The following is a 23,609-nucleotide window of genomic DNA, read 5'->3' on the forward strand; positions in this document are numbered from 1 at the left end:
AGAAGAAGACAAGAGAATAAATGAAGAGGAATGATGAAGCATGTAGGATGACAGAAAATGACTTGGCTAATATACTGTATATTATATAAAATAAATAATGAAGATAAAAGTAACGAAGAGTCTGTAAATGTGAAAGGTCCACTTCAAATACTGATGAGTGGGATAGAACGATTCATGATGAGGAGAAAGATAGACAAAAATCAAAAGATGTAGCATAAAAAGAACTCATAGAAGAAGCAAGAAGGAGATGATAGAAAATGAAACAAGAAGAAGAAGGTCTTGGTCTCCAAACAAAGTGATTCTCAGAGCTAAGCACAGAACGATAGATAGATAATCCAGCGTTGCCGATCAGATAGACCTATTACAATCGAATCGTATATAGATATACTACTCATAGCTTTAGTGGCTTCAAAGGGGAGTGGCTGGTCGGAGATTCTATAGTTGGATTCTCTTCAAACAGGCAGCATTCCTTATGAATAATACCAACGTTTCACATTTAACCAATTCTGACATTACGATCTAGATTCAAATTCGTTGAGCTCCACGATTTACATTAGGCATTCTCGCTGAAACTACAAAAGTCACGCAGTCACGCTCACGCACCACTACAGTCAACTTCTGCTCTACAACTAAAAAACCTCGTTTTATTCTATTTTTTAGAAACTAGGAGAAGAAAACCTATTTTTAATGTTTTATTGTGATCGGAATCAAAGAAAATTGCAAGAAATTGTTACCAGTAAGTTGCTTTTATACGGTATAATTCTTATATTTTATCCATAGTCAATTAGTTTTAGAAGAACACAAATTTTGAACACATTATCCTTCTGCCTTATTTTAAATAAACTGGATGGTAAAGTAATTGTAAAGTTTGATCTGTTGTAACAGGAAACAGAGAAAACCTGGAGAGTAGTTTTTTTAATATTATTATATCATTATCAATTCCATTCTAAATGAAATGTCAACAATGCTTGTCGTCGCCGACTGCGGAATTTTACGCACAAACGAAAATGCACCTTTAGCTGATCATACTCACAGGCTCACGAAACTAAATCACCAGGTTCTGTTATTATTTCTTTGGTACACGTAATGTCTCTCTTTTGAGATCATTCATCACTTGATCAATTCAGCAAAAATATGGAGGCAGTTACTTATTTTTATCTATTTAGTTATAAAAACTAAACACCGTTGACGACTAAAGAGATTGGATGAAACTCACAGAAAGGTCAAAGTCTTAACAAGGGATAGGCTATTAACCTTTTGACACCCATAAACGTTCTTAACGCTAGTTGATTCATATTTTGCAATTCTATCATCCAATTTCACGGCGGTCTATTCCCGACATGCTCTGCCAGGTAAGGACATGCTCGAAGGAAGGTGAAAAAGGAGAAGAAGAAGGAGGAAGAGGAAACTGACTTGAAGATGGACGAAAAGAATAATAGTGATGCGGTATGTTATGACGGTTTTCCGTTTCCTTCGTTTGGTGAATTAATTAGCGGGACTCTTTTCATTAACTGAAGTAGTGTGCAGATTCTGACATTCTTCTCTATTTTTCCTTGTTTTCGTTATTTTTTTATTCTCTCTGTTCATGTAATTGGATTTATAATATTCATTAAATAGTCACATATTGCTTTTGATATTTCATATGATTGATCAGTAATGCTTTTTTTAATATTGTTCAAGTATAAATCCATCAATCATTCAGAATTTCAGAAATTAAAGATTGAAGATATACAGAAAATAGACATAATAACAAAATTAATATAAAAAAATAAAATATTTCAAAAAGGGTACTGAGATTTTTATTTATATTTAACAAAATGAAACCTATCCTCTTATGAAGAATTTGAGTTTCCACTAATTCTGAGAAAACACTTCTGTCCTAAGAAGATAAGAAGAGAATTCAACATAATATACTTTAAAGATTTTATTTCTACTCTTGTGGTACTCAATTATTTTAAGTAGGACTGAGATAGCTTACAATCCATTATTTTCGAATTGTCTACATTAATCATTCTTGATGAATTCAACTGTAATATGATCATGGCATTATTGTATTCTAAATAATTATTTTTAACATGTAGATGTGGATTAGTCACAATCTATTATCAAAGAGAAAATATAGCATAAGAGGATATACAACACCATGGTAGAGGGCGTTTATGTTTCGAATTTCAGCGTCACATAGCTTCTCGAAAAGTTCTGCCGTACGGTATGAAAATCGAAGCTTCACGAAAAAGACAAATACGAAAGATAAAGAACGTGGACATAAATTATTTGAAAATTGAAAGCCCTGGTCCATGAGATTTTTCTACTTAAGTTATCTTTTCTCTATTGTATCCTTTGTTCATTGAGCAATCAAAATGTGACTTTACATAGAGGAGAAGATTATAATGATAATCAAGTATGAAATCACAGTATAGACCGACGGTAAGTACCCATTTTCAAATAAGCAAGACCATAGAGAGACAAAAACATAAGAAAACAAAAACTTACGCTATTGTTTCTCTATGGCAAGACTAACAGCAAAATCTTATTTATACGCCCTCGTTGAGATATTGATCAAGCCTATTTATTTGTAACTTGAATCATTGGAAAACCGACTTTGTAAGATGATCACGTGAAGCTGTGGAGCTGGAGAGTGAGTGCTCTCCCCTAAATTGAGGTGCGGATGCTGAAATATTTCAAGGAGATTCTCAAGCATCCATAACTTACCATCCACTTGAGGGTGCTCAATATTATAAGCTAGGAGCTTCTCCCCTACTTTGCAAGCCCTACAAGGCAATGAGAGTAATTGACACATTATTCTAAGCTGTATTACAGCCTCACTTCTACACTTCTAGAATCTTCTAGTCCCCTTATCATAATTCCAACTGAGATTTAAGCAAAATTTGAGAAATTATGATGGAATATTCATTCATTTTGTTGGGAGATAGAGACGTAGATAGGGGTAGGAATCCTCTATAATTTACCTGAAAAACATCTCTTATACCTTGAAAAAATAAAGGGTCAAATCGATAGTAAGTTTCCATTGAGGAATGATGTAGATTCAGAGGTTGGAATTGATAAATAAATAGAAGCCGAAAGTAGTATCTCTCTGTTTCTAATGAAGCTGAAGTAAGAACCTTCTACTCTTTAAAAAACTTTCGGTTTTTTGTCACCATGTACATTATTTTCCAACAAATATTTCCTTCTTCTTCTTCTTCTTCTTCGTCTCCTCTCTCTCCGTCTCTCTACACTTTTCGTTTTTTATTTCTAAAATAATGACAAACGTTCGCCCCTTGCTCGTTGTTTCGTTCATTGTACAGTGTGCTACAGGTCTCACAGAGAATGAAGTGTCGTCCGAAATATTATTTTGAAATCAAGAATTAAGCCAGTGAGACAATAAATAATTAAAGCACTGTGAGAATGAACACTGCCAGAACACTGTGAGAGAATAAAAAAACAGAAGTGAGAAACAATAAAAGTTATACAGGGGAAATGAGGCTGTTATTTTAAATAATAAAGGGTACTTCAAGTTTCAATATTGTTTTATTTACTTATACTCTACATATTTTTAATTTAGAGCATCCATCAGGACCTAATACGAAATGTATCTAATAATTCCACTAGCAGCTAGTAGGGGATAACCAATAACCTGTGGACAAAATATCTTCAATCCTACCAGAAATTCAAATTACCAAAAATCAACCTATCAAAAAATAACTAACAACATGAGATCCAGTAGCCAGTAATCCTACCAATAAGCAATAGACAAATTACACAAATTTATGTATTCTACAATGATAAAACACATAATCATAAAATGATTCTAAGGCTTATAGCCAGTTTAGCCAAATTCTAACAAAGGTCCACACATTTTGCAGTTCACACACTGTAGTTCAAACTTCAAAGTACATAAAATCACAGAATACAATATCACAATTACAATGCTGTATTCTGTGATAAGATCCAGTACAGACAGTAATCAGTACACAAAACGTCACCAATCTCCAATTCTACCGAAAATTCCCCCAAAAACCAGCAGCATTACATGCAGCATCTAGTGATCTGTGGAGTAGAACTAGGATAATGTAGCGCAAAGTGAACAGGTCATGGCTTGGCGTGTGTAATCCATTATTAACACAACTGAGATTCACATCAAACTGTCACCATTCCTTGAAAATAGCACCAATGCTACCAATGCTGACAGTTTGAAAGTTAATCTTTAACACTTTAAAGTGACAGTGTTCCCCATAAATAGACTCAACGCTTCCCATTCAATAAATGCTGACATTCCAAAGTGAATCTCAATCTCACTAAAGAAGCGAACGAGTGAGTGAGTGAGTGAGTGATGGACCGTAAAGTAAATCAACGCCAGTTCTCATCTCAGTTCCCACACTGAACGGTAGTTCAATGCTGGATGCTGAATGCATCTTCATCTCACCGTGTGTCCAATTTATTCTGTACGTGTCCATACATGCCACTGAACAAGCTCATACTGCTTGCTTGCTATGTGTTAAATGTGCTATTTTTTGGCTCAAGTACGAACTAACTTAGCTCCAATATTCCACGAGATTTCTTGTATAAGTGAGATCGTCTTTTGAAGCTATACTAGTAGTTCTGTGAACAGTAGACCTCACGCAGTTTTCTCATCCACAAGTATCTGATGTCACCTGTTCTAGTTGATTCAGTTGAATCACAATTCACAGTTGAATCATAATTTACTCTTGAAAACTGTTATTTGTTTTCTCCTAGATCTAAAGCTCACTTATGTTGATAAACTAAGTTCACGTTTGAATTTGTATCCCATATGATGATTTATCCAGTTTCGTGATAATCTGATAAAAATATTTCTCAACTATTTTAAAATAATTTTTTTTCAATCATGAATATTATAATTTCTTCAGCATTATTCAGTTCATTTAATAATTTTTTTTCAATCACCTATTAAATTTGTTTTTCAAACGTGAGAATATTGATACTGATGGGCACGCATCATAGAAAATATTGAAACCCTACCTTATAGAAATAGACACGGCCAGACATTTGTGTAATGCATGCAATGAATAATCCACTTGTCAGCTGATTGATTATTATCATTTTTTTAGTCTGATTGATCCTATCTTCAAAATAGATGATATATTATAGTGATATCAGAGTATAGAGGAATTCCTTTTCTTTTCATATTATCCTTAAAATGCAAAATTTCAAAAAAAACCTTGTGTATACATCGACGCGTAGTTGAAAAAGGAATATTCCTGCCAAATCTCATCGAATTCTATCAACGCGTTTGGCCGTAATCGCGTTACATACAGACAGACAAAAGCAAATCGAGTTAAAACATAGACCTCACTACGTTCGGTCAACAAATTTTTAAGTTTTCGTGGGGAAATTATTATAAGTAAGGTGATACGGGGATGAGAAGTATGATGATGATAAATGGGCACGGTCTGGAAACACAAAAAAGTGGTGAATTGTTCAATCACGTGACTGGTGCAAAATGTTCCCATGGAACGCCATTTTAAAATCTTTGGTTCAAGCTTTTGGCGCGCACTTATGAAGTTGATTTACACCAAAATGTGTCTTTTACTAGCTACGTAAATGAACAAAGGCTGTTTTACAAACTTACCATTTAGAAAAGTGTACATTTCTTTCACTCCATTACTCTCAAATTTTCTGTAGAGAAAAATTCATATAACGAATGGTTGTCAAACATCATCTTGTTGGTTATGTCTTCTATGGCTATGCTCTGGTAAACAAACTTAACAAACAAGCTGTCAGTGCATGCGCAGAGAAGCAAGCAGACTACAATTCAATCAACCAATGAGAGCTCTTCAAATTTGAACTGTCACCAGTTACCAGGCTTCGACTGTGGGGCAGGAATTTGGTACTGGAACTGGAATCTGTTACTGAATCAGTCAAAATTCTTCCCATGGGACGCGGAACTTTTTACTGGGTAAATTGTGAATCGAACAATTTACCACATTTCATGTTCCCAGAACGGGCCCAGTGATTATCCAAAAGTGACCGAAAGCCTAGTAATGTAACTAATAGCCAGTATCAAGAAGTCAAAATGTCTCCAATTCTAGTCTCAATGTCTTAATACTTCATGACATAATAATGTCTGTTATCAAGGTATTATTCTTGTTAGTCCTCATCATCCTAGCGTCAACTGACACTAAGAAAGTGAATCGAAAGAAAATAAGAAATAGAAGTCTTATGAATTATGATTTCGAAGGATCAGTGCGTTTCATTAAGAAGTCCCATGAATTATGATTTAGAAAGATGAGTGCGTTTCTTTGTATCCATATATCACTGGTATGCTTTTGGAAATATGGACTAGCGCTATTTCTCCTAATAATTTTCCCCAATTCATAGGAACCTGTAATTAAGATGAGATTGATTACAACTCGTGTAAGTCACGACCAATGCAGGAAAACCGTAGGCCGTGTAATTTGTAATGCTAAGCAGTCACTCTCATTGAAGAAGGCCTACAAGCCGTGCACAAAAAAACGAGTTTTGAGAATAAAGAAGAAGAAGGAAAAGAAAGGTAAGAACAAGAAGTGGAAGAGCGGGATGAGGGACGAAAAGGATGAGGAGAAGAGATGAAGGAGAAGGAGAAAGATGAAAGAAAAAAATGGTTGTAGGCTGAAGTCACGCAACCTTGGTCATTACTTCTCATACCTTACGATATCGGAAATAATGTCGTGCATTTCACTTTTCTTTGTGTCGGAATGAACATTATTATTATTCACAACAACCAAAAACAGGACCAATTACCAGATGTTTTTTGATGAGTTACCGCCTTGTATTCACATTACAAAATGAGTTTTTCATTGAAGTGCATAATCTTGCTCTTGGAAGGAAAGGGTACCTTCATAAAAGGGTAACTCACAGTATTTAAGGTTTCCTGAAAATCATCAAGCATCAAGTTAATCCTATCTGATTCACAAGAAATAAGTGACCATAAGTTTTATTTTTATGATTAGACAATCTAGTTTGAAATAGAAAAATTGAAAAGTTTTGATCGAATCTACTAAATTTGTAAACTCATTTTATCATCAAAGCACAAGCCAAAATCTAAGCTTGCACATCACATCACCGCCCTCAGCAGTTCACTGAATAATATCATTTGGAAATAATTTTTAGTGTTGTAATACCCTTAGACCAGTTATAGAATAGACACGCTGGGAAGTCTAGGCTCTGAAGCCAACATCTACTACCATATCACCATATCGTAACGTCAGCATCGGATAAAAATCTTTTCTGCAGAGTTTGTTTACATTGTTTTCCATAGCTGATTGTGTCTATTTCAGATGGAAGTAAATTATTATTTATGAAAATGGTAAACTCCCGCTGAAATAGAAATCAATCTTAACAAACTCTACAGAAGTTTTCTATCCGATGCTGACGTCACGATATGGTGATATGGCAGTACATGTTGGCTTCATCGACTTTCAGTATGAATATACAATGGACCGTGTCTATTCTATAACTGGTCTAAGGTTATACCATAGTTCACGTGGGGCGCGGGAAACAACCATTTTTTAAAGTATTGTGATCAACTCTGTCTATGTTGTATGATAAATCAATAATTATTATTCAAAATGCAATTGAAACTTGAACAATGCATAAAATATTTGTATAATAATAAAAAATCACATCCTAGAAGCACAGAAAAATTACTTGAAAAAGTTCACGATTAGTTATTCAAAATTGATTGATGAAGTCCCAACTATGGAGTGTAAGAGGAGTAAATTAATTTCACTAAATTAAGAGTGCTTGACTCAGAGTTATCAATACTGCTAGAGCTGATTGTACAATCCAAAATTTTCAATCTCAATTATAGAAATGTATTATTCAATCATTGAAAAATATATTTTCTTCACTAAGAAAATATAATAGATTATTTTGAATGAACATTTTATATTACATGAGATATACTGGTATCAGCTATCCTCTATAGAAGGCATTGACAAGGCAGAGAATCGGCAGGACTGTTCTCTTATCTTTCTCCACTGCCATTATAACGTGACTATAGAATCGACTTATGTTACAAAAATTATGAAGTATATTATGTCTAGTATATTGATCAAAATTTGAGGTAAGCCATTTGGGCTGCCTGTTGATTCTCCCTCAATCATTTCAATGAATTTTGAATCAATTAATTAATCGATGATTGAGTGATAGAGTACCATGGAAAATAGTCTCATTTTGGTAGCAGTATATCAAACTCGAGTCTGTAAAATCGAGTATAGTTTTCTTACAAGGAACCAAGGAAGCAGTATGAATTTCTTCTCATAATTCTGTATAAAGGATACAAAACAAAACTACAGTCAAATGGAACAGAATATTAGTTGAAGAGTTCAATATGGATGTCAGAGGCTAAAGCCGAGCTGTATTCCTAGGGGACTGGGGAAGAGGCACACTGCCCTTTTGGATTACTGTGTTCTAGAAGCTCACTCGCTTCAAAGAAAACAAGGGAGGAAAGACAAATAAGAGATAATCAAAGAAAAATAAGAGAAAACTGTCGATAAATTGGAGAAAGATTGGGAGAAAAACTGAGGAGGAATAAGAGAGAGAGAGAGAGAGAGAGAGTGAAGAATATATAGGGGAAAACAATAGTGTCAGAGACCAAGACAGATAAAATAAAAACAGCAGAAGTGTCTCCCCAAACCCTGCAGACAGATTAACGAGATCCCTCTCAGAAACAGGGCTGTCTCTCTCATTTCACAATAAATTCCTCTTTAGAGAATAGATGTGAAAGATCTTGTAGTGGAATTGATACTAGAGTCACTCATAACCTCGTTCACGTTCATCCATTTAAAGCAAAGTAGAGTAATAATGGAAAATGTCACTGACAATTTGAAGTGAATATTTTAAGGGTATTTTTCATTATATTTTTATTTATTAAAACTACATATCAGCTTGTCGATGAATGCTTAAAGGTGCGTTCAAATCACGCCATGTGATCATGATCTCGCGCTTTTCCTTTTTCATCAGCTGATTATATCTGGAGCAGCTGATGAAGCTTGAAATACGTGTGCTAGTGGCGCTTAAGTCTGTACGCACCTTAATATACTGGTTATAGTACAACTTGATACCTTAGTTTATGTTTTTTATCAAGTTCCTACATTGATTCACACTTAATCTATTTTCACTACACTGATTCACTCTGATTAACTTTCTGATAATTTCAAGCATTGAAGCCGGTGCTGAAACTGCTGTATAATATTATGTTTACACCATATGCATATCAAAACGAATAAACCATACGTTGCTATTTTGTATTTTGGAAAAAAACGATAATACATTCATCTGCTTCGACATAGATACCGTTAAATTTTTTTGAACAAACTTCAAGTTCAAATCAATTAATCTACAACGAAAATTGGAGATACTGGAGAAACCCTTATAAAAAATATACCGCCCCACTAGATACTGACAAAACCCTTATTATCAATATAATCATGATGTTCTACTAAGCATTTCAATCAAATCTGTAACAAATGATCATGTAGGCCTCTACAATCTAGTCAACAGACATGAATCTGGAAATTTGAAAATTCATGCTGTTTAAAAAAACATGTTTTTTTTTTAATATGTATAGAATGTAATGAGTAAGTAAACTCACCAACTTATTTCCAGAAATCTTGATTTTGTACTATTAGTAGAGTTTAATCAAAGTACATACTCTATAGCAATATTTTTCAACTTTTTACACTGCTATTAGATGGAACGCAAAATACGGTTATTTTGTCAATAACGTCACCATAAATACTATAATAACTCAATTTTCCTATTTTTTTTATATTTTATATTTGAAAAAGTGAGTAATTCTCGGTTGAACTTCTTGTTCTGACGGATTCTTCCCCTCAGGTTCGTCACAGCCATCATGATCATCATAGTCAGTTCAAAGAATTGAAATGTGTGACAAAAGCAAGAATGGGAAAGTCCAGTCGTTCACCTGCCTGGTCTACAATAATGACAAGTTCTTGGAATTCAATTTCCAGTAGCTTGCATTCAATTTCCGACATGTGTTTCACCCTCTATTGACTGTCTACCACCCTATCTTGTTCCTACCTGAATTGCCATTATTATTAGTCTATTGACCTTTCTGCTGAAACTAAAAATTCCTTTAAAATGACTGTCTGCTTCCTATACATACTAAACTTCGCATGTTGAAGTCAAGAGAAAACTTTGTTGTTGAGAGGTCCGAAATTCGTTAAATAGAGGTAAATTAGCAGCCAAAACTCAAAAATGTCATGGGACCAGGTAAAAATCCGTTGTGTAGAGGATTTCGTTAAGAGAAGGTTCGTTATAGAGAGGTTCGACTGTATTAGTCGGGATCAACTGAATATATATCGAGATGAACAGAAATCTGAGATGTAGTGAGTGTCACCCGTTGCTCTCATATAGGTACTTATTATATAATAAGCTCCACTAATGTGAGTAGAAGCTAATAGCTTTTATTTATAAATAATTGACTGCTATGTCGTAATTAGTTGTTCAAGAGTGATTAATTAACAAGCATTTCGTAATGGAATCAAACATTGAACTTATTAAATACTGATTTGGATTTCGATCCTTCATTAATCAGGCTTACTTTTTGCGTAGGATAGGTTTCAAATAATAATAATGCGGACCATGAACAACTGATCCCATTTTAAAGCATTCTATAACTCTCTTCAATCGATATCTATTCCCACTTATAATTACTATGTTTATCATATTCTTCGATCCGCTTTTAGTTTGCTAAATCTATTCTATAATTATAAAATAATTACCACAACATCAAAATTCCAACTACACAAAAAGCTATTCTATAATAAATTTATTCCATTCATACTGTGCTTGAAGGTTGATGATTATGAATTAGAGACTCAAAATTTGTTAAGGAATTCAATTAAAAAGATTCAGTTACAGTTCATATTTCATCGCGGTTAATTTCTAAATTGAATGAAAACACTGCAGAATAATACGTAAATTACACAAGTATCATAATATGGAAACGCTATCATTGATATGTGTAAGCAATCAAATTGAAAAACTTGTATTGAATTTAATGACTAACAGAAAATCTTTACATTTGAGTGACTACTGTCAAGTTTAATGTCACGGAGTAAAGAAACGCACGTTCTCTTTTCTGTGGTACTGTGTTGAGAAGCGCCTGCTATTCTTGAATTAGGCAACACGTTCTACTCTCATGAAAATCTTGTTACCAGGAACTCTCCACGAATATCTTTCTATCATTGAGTTGAGATCAAAAAGAAATACAGCAATAGTAAATTCTTCAGTTCTCTTAGAGATTTATGATAGAGGTTTATACATCACATAGCAATAAATAACAATGATATTTACAAGAGTAGTTGATCTCTACAAAGTTTAATGAGATAATATAAAGTGATGCAAGAAAACAGTTACAAGAGCTCAAAATACCATAATTTATTAAACAGCAATATAAATTGATTTACTAAAATTTGGTAGTGTACGCTACCTCTCTCCTGATTGGTCAGAAATCCAAAGTACTTTTCAAAGTCGTACCACTCTGGCAGAGTTGTATCAACTGCCAGAATTGTATCAACTGCCAGAGTTGTATCAACTGCCAGAATTGTACTAAAATCAATGAACATCCTCAATCATTCTCATTCACTCTCACATTTCTTTATTCTATATTCAATTTTATACAAAATGTTAGGTTTTTTAGTCTGTTCACCTACTCTTCAGAAGAAGGAGGGTAATTTCATACTATTTATACTGTGCTTGAAGATTCTGTCCTTTATATTTGCTTCATCTATCCTAAATCTTTCTCATTCCTTTCAATGTGTACTATAGCTACACATTTGGACGTAATTTCGTTTCCTGTAGAAGTTGAAAAGACTACTCCCTGACAATTTGCATCGTTAATCTGAGAAAGGCTCATTTGATTTCCTTATTCAGCTAGAAGATTCAGCTCTTGTGCTGAGAATGCTCACGACACAGGAAAAGATCAATAAAAAACATTTTTTATTCCATCTCGAAAGGATGCCCAATTAGTGACAACAATTGCAAAAGAAAACTCGTAGCAGTCTTCACTGTGATATTGTTGTTACTTCTTTATCAGAGATATTTCCAACCTCTGGAGAATAAATTTAAAATAATTCGCTTGTTTCTAGAATACAGACTATAACTGTTATAGTATTCCGAATGGTTACAGTATCCAAGAATTTGACTGTTTGACTCTTGAATAAGTTTAGTTCGACAAAGGTGGAGATAAATTTTCTCAGATCGATGAAGAAATTTCAATAACGAATTGATTTTTTGACATTTCAAAATTTATGTTTTTCATCAAATTGATACGGCTGTAAGCTGCAATATTGAATCCCAACTTGAACAAATCAGTCAATCTATTAGATCATCGAATTATTACAGTTTTGTTACACAGTAACTGCAACGACATTGTAGAAATTAAAATAAAAACGGAAAATTGGTTATAAAAACTCGAGAGAACGAAAAAATTGATCTCAAATGGAATTGAGAATTCTAGTAATATTGATCCAATGTATAGATACCGAAGTTTCAGTTTTATTGCCCAGTTCTAACGTTCTATGGAAAAATTAACGTTGCAAGGAAATATCATAGGCACAAGGACAAAACGTTATTCATGGAAACGGATAAACCTTCTATAAAATGTTGTGAATCATCAACACAAAGTGAATTTTATTGTAATTTATTTTTCCAATGATAATTTCCTCATAGGGAAATAAAAATAAATATTTTATTGTAAATTATAGGTTATGATGGGTGATTGAATGGGGAATTATATGATAGATGTCTGACTGTTCATAAGACCGGTCATACTAAAGATCGGTCATAGTAAAGAAATTTATTATGATAAAATTAATCATATAAATATTGACCGGTCATGAGACATCTGTATTGTCTGAACGTCAATACTAGTAAATCGAAGCTGCAACATTCCGTTTTTTCCGTTTTATGTCTCTGTTATGACTTAAGGCAATAATGTTTTAATAGCACAGAAAACTGTATTATGTGTAAAATACTAGAATACATCAAAATCGGAAGCAAACAATCAAGAATAGCAGTAAATCATGTTAGAGCTATAATCATATTATTATTGTCTAGAGGCGGTGTCCCGATTGAAAGGGAAGTTGGCAAAAGAAGGTCAACTATTTTTATTGCTGAGTGCAATGTGTTTTAACCATGGAACGTTGACGGTCAACAATGAAATCGTTTTTCAATAAACTTAAACTACAGTAGTTAATGAATCACATTGTTCATTATACACAGGATATTTGTTGGAGACCTCTGATAAAAATTATTCATACTATACCAATGAACTGGGTATTTGTATCTGATATTGAGAACACTTAAAGCATCACCAATCAACGATCCGTACCGAATATTTTCAACTGTTATTCGAAAACAGTTGAATCATAGACGGCTGATAAACCGTTAAAACAGCCAGTTCGTTGAAACGACGCCGATCTGTAATGTGTTTATCTCAATAGGCAAGAGGCGACCGTTATTGAACAAGTAGCCATTTATATCCCTGGGTGGGATGAGACATGGGAGTAGTTCATCTCTTAATTTGAAACTGTTGACCGCGGTCATTTTTTAATTTGAGATTGTTGACCGCGGCTTCCGCTCTATGACCTTTGATCTATTAACTAGGCTGGCCTGTCCTGCTATACTGACAACTATATGGTACATACCATATCAAATATGGTTCATCATACTATGTATATAATGTGTGTATACCATAATTCAGTCCACAGACAATAATAACTTGTCTGTGATATCTTCTCTTGTGACTGTCTCCTAATGCCCGCATGTTGGAAAATTAAAAATTATCTCACTCCCGGTGTGGAAGCTACAATAATTGACAGAGGAGGAAAAATGGATTTGTAAAATAAATAACGTTTCCTTAGGAACATCCCTTGAAGTTCCCTTGAAATTTTCAACTCAATTGGAATGTTGCTAAATTGGATAGGCCTACATGCATAGAGAAAAGATAGCAAAGCATCTTATCACATGGATTTATTTATGTATCATAGAGAAGAAATACCATAAGATGCTTTTCAATTCATGATACATAAATAAATCCATGTGATGACAATGATTATGGGATAGAATGATGAGACCCCATTTTTCGCTAAATATGATACCAAAAATAAAATCGATCATTTCATATAGAGAAAGAAGATGATGAGAGATGAATGGACTTGCAATTTAAGGTGACTTCCGAGCCACCGAGAAATTATTTTAGGTTCATAAATGTTGGTTGGGAAAGACAACTCAAAACCTTTTGTCGCAGGTTGACAGAATTTTATCTAATTGAGCTACCTCTGTCCTAATTACAAAGTAAAGTAAAATATTTTTATCAAAATAGATGAACCATATCTAGAATTTCTGTAACATCAAACCTTGCACTTGAAGGGAATCGAACCCATAAATTTTGTTATCGAAGGTTGATCTAACTGAGCTATCTCAGCCCGCAAATGATTAAATATAAAAATATCATAAATTGAAATATCAAAAGGTCAAAATAATAACGGTGACAAAAGTTAATAGCGCAGTCTGCATAACCAGATAATCTATAATATGATAAAGGAAATTATTGGCTCATACACGTACGGGAAAGGAAATTCATGAAAGACGCATCATCACGTCTGAACTACTGGACTGATTAACTTGAAACTTTGCTTATAGATTCTTGATTCAACGAGGATGGTTATAGGTATATTTTAAATTCTTTAAGATTTCAGTAGATCAAGTTTTCAAGTATACCCTTGCGGAGCACGGGTTACCTGCTAGTGCAGAATATTATGTCCAAAATAGATGAACGGTAACCAGAATTTGTAAAACAAATCAGTCTAGTAAATTTGTAGGATCTGACAAGCTCATGACAGAGTGAAAAGTCGAATTTATGAGCTGGCTGACTGTCCTGTGCATATAAATGGGTCACTAAACTGAACAACGTTCCGAGAATAGCGGATTATAGCAGCACTGACTGTTTGCCAACATCTTCTCCATTGGCAAACCGACCAAGTTTTATCTAAACGCTGATTTCATCCGTTTTCAAGTTCTCTGTCCGTTATCGTCCAATTTATCGCTCAGAAGTCTTTGATAGATAATATTTTTAAATTTGTTTTGAAGATTAGTGGATCTTTGTCTTTTGAGATGGAATAATAGTGTCCGATTGTACGTACGGTACTACTGACGAAAAAATAGGCTTCTAAAAATATTTTTCAGATATTTCGAAAAATTATTTCAATTGAATAATGAATCAAATTTCAAATTCAGTATCCCAATAATTGATCGAAGAGAGTCTATAAATTTTATTGTATTGTATGAATTAGTATTGTTGCTTCTAAAGGAAAGGATGATAAATCTTCTGTTCAAAGTAAAAATAAAACTTGTATACCTTTTTAAACATGTATACTTTGAATACTTTTTAAAACTTGTATACTTTTTCCTTGTGTTCATAGATGAATCAGTTTGATGGCCATTCTGAAAATATTGATTAGATACCGGTACTCAGTTCTATCATGAAATAGCTTCTATAGTGTAAATTGGACTAAAAATCATTTCAAATAATAAATACAGTAACAATAAAGACACCTAGGTTTTCAAATTAGACAGACAAATGAGTATTTGTTGAATTCTATTGTGACCTATCCAATAATATTCATTTGATTTCAAATTTCGATATGTGAACTTCTCTCATCGATCTGAGAGCTATGATAATGAATCTTTGAAAAATTCATCAGTAATGTAAGCCACCTGAATAATTTATTCAATATTGCAATCAACTTGCTCGAGGTTTGAATTCATAACTCAGTGCTTCAAATACAATTCAGAATTTGAATAGAATATTCAGTACAGTATATTGAATATTTTATTTGATGATTCATATCAAGTCGAGTATAATCTTCACATCAATTCATTTATGGAGAAATAATTGTCGACCAGTGATGCAAGTATCACATTGGTTCACATGAAGCAAAATTTAGAAAATTATAAGTCTAAATAATACGTAATTCCAATCTCCAAGGGAACAGCTTTGGTGTGAATAAATTCCGACAAAACTCTTTCATAGTAAATCTTTCATGCGAAAGTATTTCATTTCTAAATATTGTATTTAATTATCTCAAACCTTCATACACCAAATCAATAATAATGAACTCACCCTATATAAATCATACCAGCACATTTTCCAACTATACTATCATACTAAAAGGATTATCTTGGATATAAAAAATAGCTTGAACATTAATATCCTGGAAGGAGAACTCGCTATGTGGAGAACAGCGTGTCGTGGAGCAGATAAACTGTTATTTGGGTTTCCTATTATTGGAATATTAATATGTAACAGTCCAAACTTCTCAAATAGATTCTCATGAATACTAAATATGTAAAATCCAAATTGATTATCACTAAACGAAAATCCAAATTAAATGCTGTAAATCACCCCGAAGACTTCTGCTACTGCAAATATTGACAACAGGGTAAACAGCTGCATGGGAATACGATGAACGCTACTATTCAAAAACTATTTGTCAGCCCTGGGATCGAACCCGGTACCTCGCAATTGCCAGTCAGGAATGCTTACCCTCACACCAAACGAGTTTACATTTAGATGTTTACCCTGTTGTAAATATTTGCAGTAGCAGAAGTCTTCGGGGTGATTTACTGAATTCAATTTGAATGTTCGTTTAATGGTTATTATTCATTAATTCGAATTTCAACAATTTCTAATTTATTTCCATCTGTCAATAGAAATTAATGTGGAAGAAGTACTCACCCTGGATATCCTGAGCGGATGGCCTGAATCGGAGCCCCCATTCATGCGGAAGCCCCAGGGGGCGCCACCCTCCAGGCGCACTTCACGTTTAGTCATTTCACTTCACTACTACAACAATCATTCACTCCTATCTAGCACACTGAAGTTCGTTGGTAGCATTTGGTGATTACATTGCAGCATGTCCGGACTCACTTCGTGACAACAGCTTGCTGCAACTGGTATCGCTCGATCGAATCTGTAACACGAAACAAAAATTCCCATTTGAGATTCCCTTTCATACCATTTTTAACAATGTATTTATTTAATTATACATTTTTCACGTATACCAATGAATTTCCTACAAATATTATTTTTTATTAGACTATACAATGCAATAATAAAGTAATAGCCATCTTATAAATAATGGGAATTTTAATAGTCTTTGTTAACTCGGCTCCTCACTCAGTTAAGTGAGAACCAAATTTCACATATAAGTAACAAAAAGTAGTAGTGAAATAGTTATTTGTGCAACTAGTGCGCAAAGTGACAGTTTGCTGCACCAAAAGAAACGTTTACGCCCGAGCCGTAGGCGAGGGCGGAATGGCTTCTTGAGTGCAGCAGAGGAACTTTGCGCACGTATTTCACATTAAATTTTTCCTTTACCATTGAATATGAAAAGTGAATAATTATGGGTAAAATGATGACTGAAATCCATCAAATGTTTGTGTGTGTGATGCTGTTATTAATAACCTTAATTCATTTAAAAATTAATAATCCAATTAAAGTTGAAAATTCTCAGCCAAATTTCTCATTTTTATTCATTCAAGAATCAGAAAAAATACAGATAGAACACAAAATTTGCATTCAAAGTACACGCCAACAGCTGATTGGGATGGCTGCAATATGGCTGAGCCGACAAGCGCGTGACCTAGCGGGAAGAATCGTACCTGAGTTTATTTCATCCAGCTAAAAACTACTGAAACAGGATTTAGAAATTAAGACTTTTGCTCTAATTACCGAGAAAAATGCTCAAAGTAAACTGAAAATATTTATAAAAATAACATAGACAACAGAGAATATTTATTGTAGTATTCTTATGTTTTTTATTATTTTTATTTATATGGATATCGAACGGTAATCATTCAACCTCAAAATTCGAATTTTATAATGTATATTTGCATTATCAATGGAAAAGAACTATTATTTATTATTAAATGATGAGAATTCGTGAATGATGATTATTTAATTATGATTTAGATGAACATTATTCTTGTTTTGGATTTCTAGATTGGGATTCTATCATAAATGTAGGGTAGCCATTGAAATGATTCTTATCTAAATCTAACCACAGTCATTGTTACCAACTTAATTTTTGTTCTCGTGCACTAATCCTCCATATAACCCACCAACTATTTTGTGTTGCCATGTTGCAAATCTGGAGTACGCAAATAATACTTTGCGCACTAGAGCGGAAAAGTGATTCTTTGCGTTCTGTAATCAGTGCAGGAATGGCCACTTTTCAAGGTATCTTTAGGAAAAAGAAATTACTCCATTGTATAAGTATGGGTATAACACATGAAGGAAAGAATCAGCCTGATAATATTTCAAAGACCGTTTGCATAGTGGAAGCTGAAGCTAATATTGATTCAGCTTAGTTTGTAATTCAGATTGATTGTGTTTCAGTTTCAAAATGAATCACATTATAACAAAAAGTACCTAATACGTATTTTGAGAATCAGTTTAATACTTTTGTTATTCCATGGTATTAGATAAGCATGAAGTATGAGATAATTTAAAGAGATTTACTTCTATACTTTTTTATTCAATTCTATACTTTTACTAAAACTTTCGTGATTACAAAAATGAAGGTAGGAGTCGATAGAATACACATTTATATACCTTGCAAAAAACTTAATTCCAGAATCAGCTGGTTCGACAGTTTCAGCTTCAGTCAATAAGGTTCAAAACAATCAAAGTAAATACTCCAATAACTTCTTTTTTTCTCACACAACCAAAATGAGTTGAATAAATATTCAGTTGTTAATAAAAATGAGGAAAATGAAGAAGTATTCATTTTCTCATCCAACAGCAGTGAAAATACTAGTGATTGTCAGTTTATAGTCGGAGAAAATGATATTTTTAATATTTCAATCAAAGGCAACAGAGCTAAATTTTCTGCGGCTAGTGATGTGTTTTGTGCAATGTTTAATGGCGGGTTCAAAGAAGAAAAAATTATCACAATTACGGATTTGGATCCTGAAGGTTTTATAGGTATGAAACAGTTTATTTATACTGGTAAACCAGACATCAAATCAATTGATCATGCAATTTCAATTTATGCTGCTGGTAGCAAATACCTTATTCCAGAGCTTTGTACAAAATGTATCGAATATTTAAGGCTTGAAATAAAACCCTTAGAAATAATTAAATTCCATGAGAAATGCTGGGGTAGGTATATGACAGAACTTGAAACACTGTGTTCTGAACTGACACAACTGAATACAAAATGTGTGTTGGAGAGTGAAGATTTCCTGTCAGCTAAGCCTCATACAATAAATATGATTTTAAAATGCAAGTCAATGTGCTCAACTTCAGAAGTGAAACTTTTTAAACACGTTGAAATGTGGATTCTTGCCGAAGCTAAACGTTTGAATGTTTGCGATGATGAGATTGCTACTCATCCTCTTGTAAACTACCTCAAGAAACAAATACGGTTCTTGTCAATTAGTGCAACAGATTTTGTTTTGATGGTTGGCAAAACTCTGTTACTTACCCAAGAAGAGAAGTATGCTATTCTATCAAATATAATAGTACATTATTCGAAATTATTGCCCGAAACTATTTGTAAGTCACGGAAAAAACGTAGCAACAAGAGTAATCCTTCAAAATTTTTACTGAAGAGGAAGCATTACTCAACGTTTGTAGAGCCCAAAATTAGAATCGATTTTTAGTGTATCATATAAATTCAGTAAACAAGAAAATGTTTAATATTTATTTTTATATGTATCTACATTTCTAACTTGAATAAAAATTTGAAAAATGGATCAATCTCTATTTAATTCTACTTAACTAGTATCATATTCTTTTATTTTCATATGAATTGAATAGCCTACTGATTTTTCAATAGGCTTACTATAGTATTGATACTGATATACACTATATACTATTGATATTGATAATAAAATACTATAATTTATTGTTCAAAATCAACCTTCAAAATTCAAAATTTTAAATCATCATTTCTGGACCGAAGTGACGAAGCAGTGTGTGACTAGGCCTATATAACCTTTTCTTTTGGACAACATTAACATTTTATCAAAATTTTTGGAGAGAAATAGTACAGGCTTAGCCTAGTTTTTCCTCCAATGTCATAATTGTATTATGATTATAGTATTTTATACAATAGCCTACATAAATAAAATAAAAAAATGAATAAATAAAATAAAATAAATATATACTTTTTAGGCTAAGCGCACTCAGAGAGCGGTAGGGCGCCCTGAGTTCCGCGTTCCATCTATGCAATTTTAAGAGCCCACAGGCGGCGATCAAATACAACAGTTCTAGTTGGATTTCTCAATTGAAGATAGCAAAACAAGATAAGCACTCATTAATTTCTAATAACGTATTTCATTAGGGCTACTTCATTTGTTAGTTAAAAAGAATTACATTGCATCCTTTAGTTTTTTGTTCTACCCAAGTCTGAAATTTCAATTCCAATGTTCTGATTCAAAGATCTTCTATTTCTTTCTCGTTCTGTTTTTGTCTTTGTTTCTCTTACAATTACTATCCAACTCCTTTTCATTTTCTCTCAATTTTTCTTTTTTCCAGTTTACACAGCTTCCTCCTTCTGACCCATGTCTCAATTATCCCAATCTGTTTTTTTTTTAATTCGCACCCAATGTCATCTACGACTTGAATAACTTGAAGTAGAGGAAGAAATGGAGAAGAGAAAATAATAAGAACTCATAGAAACAAGAATGAGGAGAAGATAAACAGGAGAGGGGAAATGTTTTAGGAAACTTGTGAGAATCGCCTTCTACTTTTCCTCTTTCTTCTTCTCCTCCTCCTCCTCTTTTCTTCTAGATCCCTCTTACATTTTCTTCTTCTTCTCCTCCTTCTGCTCCTACACACCTCTTCTTCCTCTCTTTGTCACTATTCATGTTATTTCTCATTCTTTTTTTGTTTCTCTCTCAATTAAAATCCACATATCCACATCTATTATTCATGCTTCATTTATCTGAAATTCATTCTTCCACTTCTTCCTAGTTTCTCTTCATTTCTTCTATTATACATTGTCTCAAGTTTTTAAAAACTTTTTTATAAAAAAATGTTTATATGTAATCATTATTCTTGAACTTAGTATAGCCATAGAGAAAACAGAGCGCCACAGAGAGCCATAGAGAATGCCAACGACAGTAAAATGATTATTCAGTTTTGGAAAGGATCGGAAGCAACAAACGAGCATCATTCAGCGCTACGGCAATAGGTACTGTAGTACCAAAGAGCAATTCAAGTTTTATTAGCAGTGGGTGACATCAGAGGTGTTATTTCAAACTCAAATGAACGAATCTTGTAATTCAGTTGATTTCGAAATACAGTAGGCCTATTGTACATCAATAATTATTATTAGGACACGGACAGTTGATTGTTTCGTCACATTTGCTCATCAATGAATTTAATCATAGCACCAGCAGAACATGCACTGATGTCATAATTTTCAATTATATTATTGCGAACAGCCTCAATTCGCATGATGAATTTTAATCGCAGGTCGAAGTAGAAGTAAAAAAATGGATTTCGTAACGATATTATAGTCAAGCAACTCAAAGATACTACAGAAAGATTTTACAGCTTTCCAAGGAGAGTGAGTGAGTGAGTGAGTGAGAGAGGGAAAGAGAGGGAGAGAGAGAGAGAGTAAGATAATGTATAATTGGAGAAATGAAGAGAAGTGGAAGAATGAATTTCAGATAAATGAAGCATGAATAATAAAAAGATGTGGATATGTGGATTTTAATTGAGAGAGAAACAAAAACAGAATGAGAAATAACATGAAGTGACAAAGAGAGGATGAAGAGGTGTGTAGGAGCAGAAGGAGGAGGAGAAGAAAAAATGTAAGAGGGATCTAGAAGAAAAGAGGAGGAGGAGAAGAAGAAGAAAGAGGAAAAGTAGAAGATGATTCTCACAAGTTTCCTAAAACATTTCCCTTCTCCTGTTTATCTTCTCCTCATTCTTGTTTCTATGAGTTCTTATTATTTTCTCTTCTCAATTTCTTCCTCTACTTCAAGTTATTCAAGTCGTAGATGACATTGGGTGCGAATTAAAAAAAAACAGATTGGGATAATTGAGGCATGGGTCAGAAGGAGGAAGCTGTGCAAACTGGAAAAAAGAAAAATTGAGAGAAAATGAAAAGGAGTTGGATAGTAATTGTAAGAGAAACAAAGACAAAAACAGAACGAGAAAGAAATAGAAGATCTTTGAATCAGAACATTGGAATTGAAATTTCAGACTTGGGTAGAACAGGAAGCGTAGAAAAACTAGAAAAGTAAGGCAGACAAAGAATGAGAGAAATAGGAGAAAATGAGGAAGAGGAACTCCCTGTTCCTTGATGATGAAGAGAGGACAATAGAGTTCTAGCTTCTATAGGAATTGATGCTTCAGAATAAGAAAGAAGGAGGTGGGAAAATAGGAGTAATGAGAAGTACGAAAGCAAGAATTATAGAGAGGATAGAAAAAAGAGACTGAGAAAGTGAGTGGGATTGATAGACGTCAAACTTCAAAATTGAACATTTTCAAATAACTATTCTTATACCGAAAATTTAGTGACAGAGCAGTGATGAGTAATAATACTTTGGACAACATTAACTTTTTATCAAAATTTGTTCATAGGTTGTTGGAGGAAAAGATGAATTAGTACAGTCAGTCATAAAGAAAAGTAATTGAGGTGTCATTGATGAAGAATAAGAATACGAAGAAGAAATAGAAGATGAAGAATACGAAGAAGAAAGAAAAGAGAATGAGTGTAAAGAATAAGAGAAAAGGAAAAGAAGAAGAATAGGAAAAAGAAGAAGAAGAATAAGAAGAAGAATAAGAAGAAGAATCAGCACGATGTCGGATGGTGACATACTGATCAAATTGAATAATCATACACCCGCAGCGATTAATAATAATCCTGACGCATGCGCTGTAGAGTATTTTGGTTTTGGTCGCGGCTTCACTCTTTCTAACCAGCTTGTAATGTTTTTAATTGCTCGTTCCCGAATAGTTTAGATGCTGGCCACTAATTGAATGACACAACTCGCTAATAATAAAAGTTCCCAGCTACAAGTTTCGGCGATAATAATTCACAACTTGAAATTATAATCTACAAAGTGCGGCGCTTGCATCATTGCAATTTTTAACCAACGCATCTTTTTATCAAATTATATCATCATCAGAAATATCTGTTTACATTCCTAACGAATGATCTAAACATCAAAAGCTTCTTTGGAAAGATGTTTTAATAGAATAAGAAAAGATTATCGAAAAAGTATGTATCCAGTGGTATGATTTTGCAGTACGTTAAAATAATTATTACATTACCGTAACTTATTGAACCTGCATAAAGAGTTTTTAGTGTCGCTCGCGACCTCATCAGTTTAAACATGTTCAATATAATCAAATAAATATTTGATTTAAAATTCTTATTACATTTAAATTTCAAATAATTATTTCGAAATCACAATTCGATACCGGTACCTTTTTTAGCAATCCGTGATAAGAATTTTCACAGTTGACCAGCTCATTCAACCCATAATTGGTATATCATTCCACGAAAATTAACATGTTACTGTTCATTGATCAATTG

General features: G+C 33.3%; 1 protein-coding gene across 1 annotated transcript in view; it reads right to left on the reverse strand.

The window, feature by feature from the left end:
- LOC111044999 overlaps positions 1–23,609 on the reverse strand; it is a 187,012-nt gene that overhangs the window by 130,230 nt on the left and 33,173 nt on the right. The window contains 1 exon segment of the mRNA XM_039420886.1: positions 16,787–17,021. Within this exon segment, the coding sequence (XP_039276820.1) occupies positions 16,787–16,882 (96 nt within the window). The 5' untranslated portion in view covers positions 16,883–17,021.

This window comes from Nilaparvata lugens, chromosome 2 (genome assembly GCF_014356525.2).
Source record: "Nilaparvata lugens isolate BPH chromosome 2, ASM1435652v1, whole genome shotgun sequence".
NCBI classification, from domain to species: domain Eukaryota; kingdom Metazoa; phylum Arthropoda; class Insecta; order Hemiptera; family Delphacidae; genus Nilaparvata; species Nilaparvata lugens.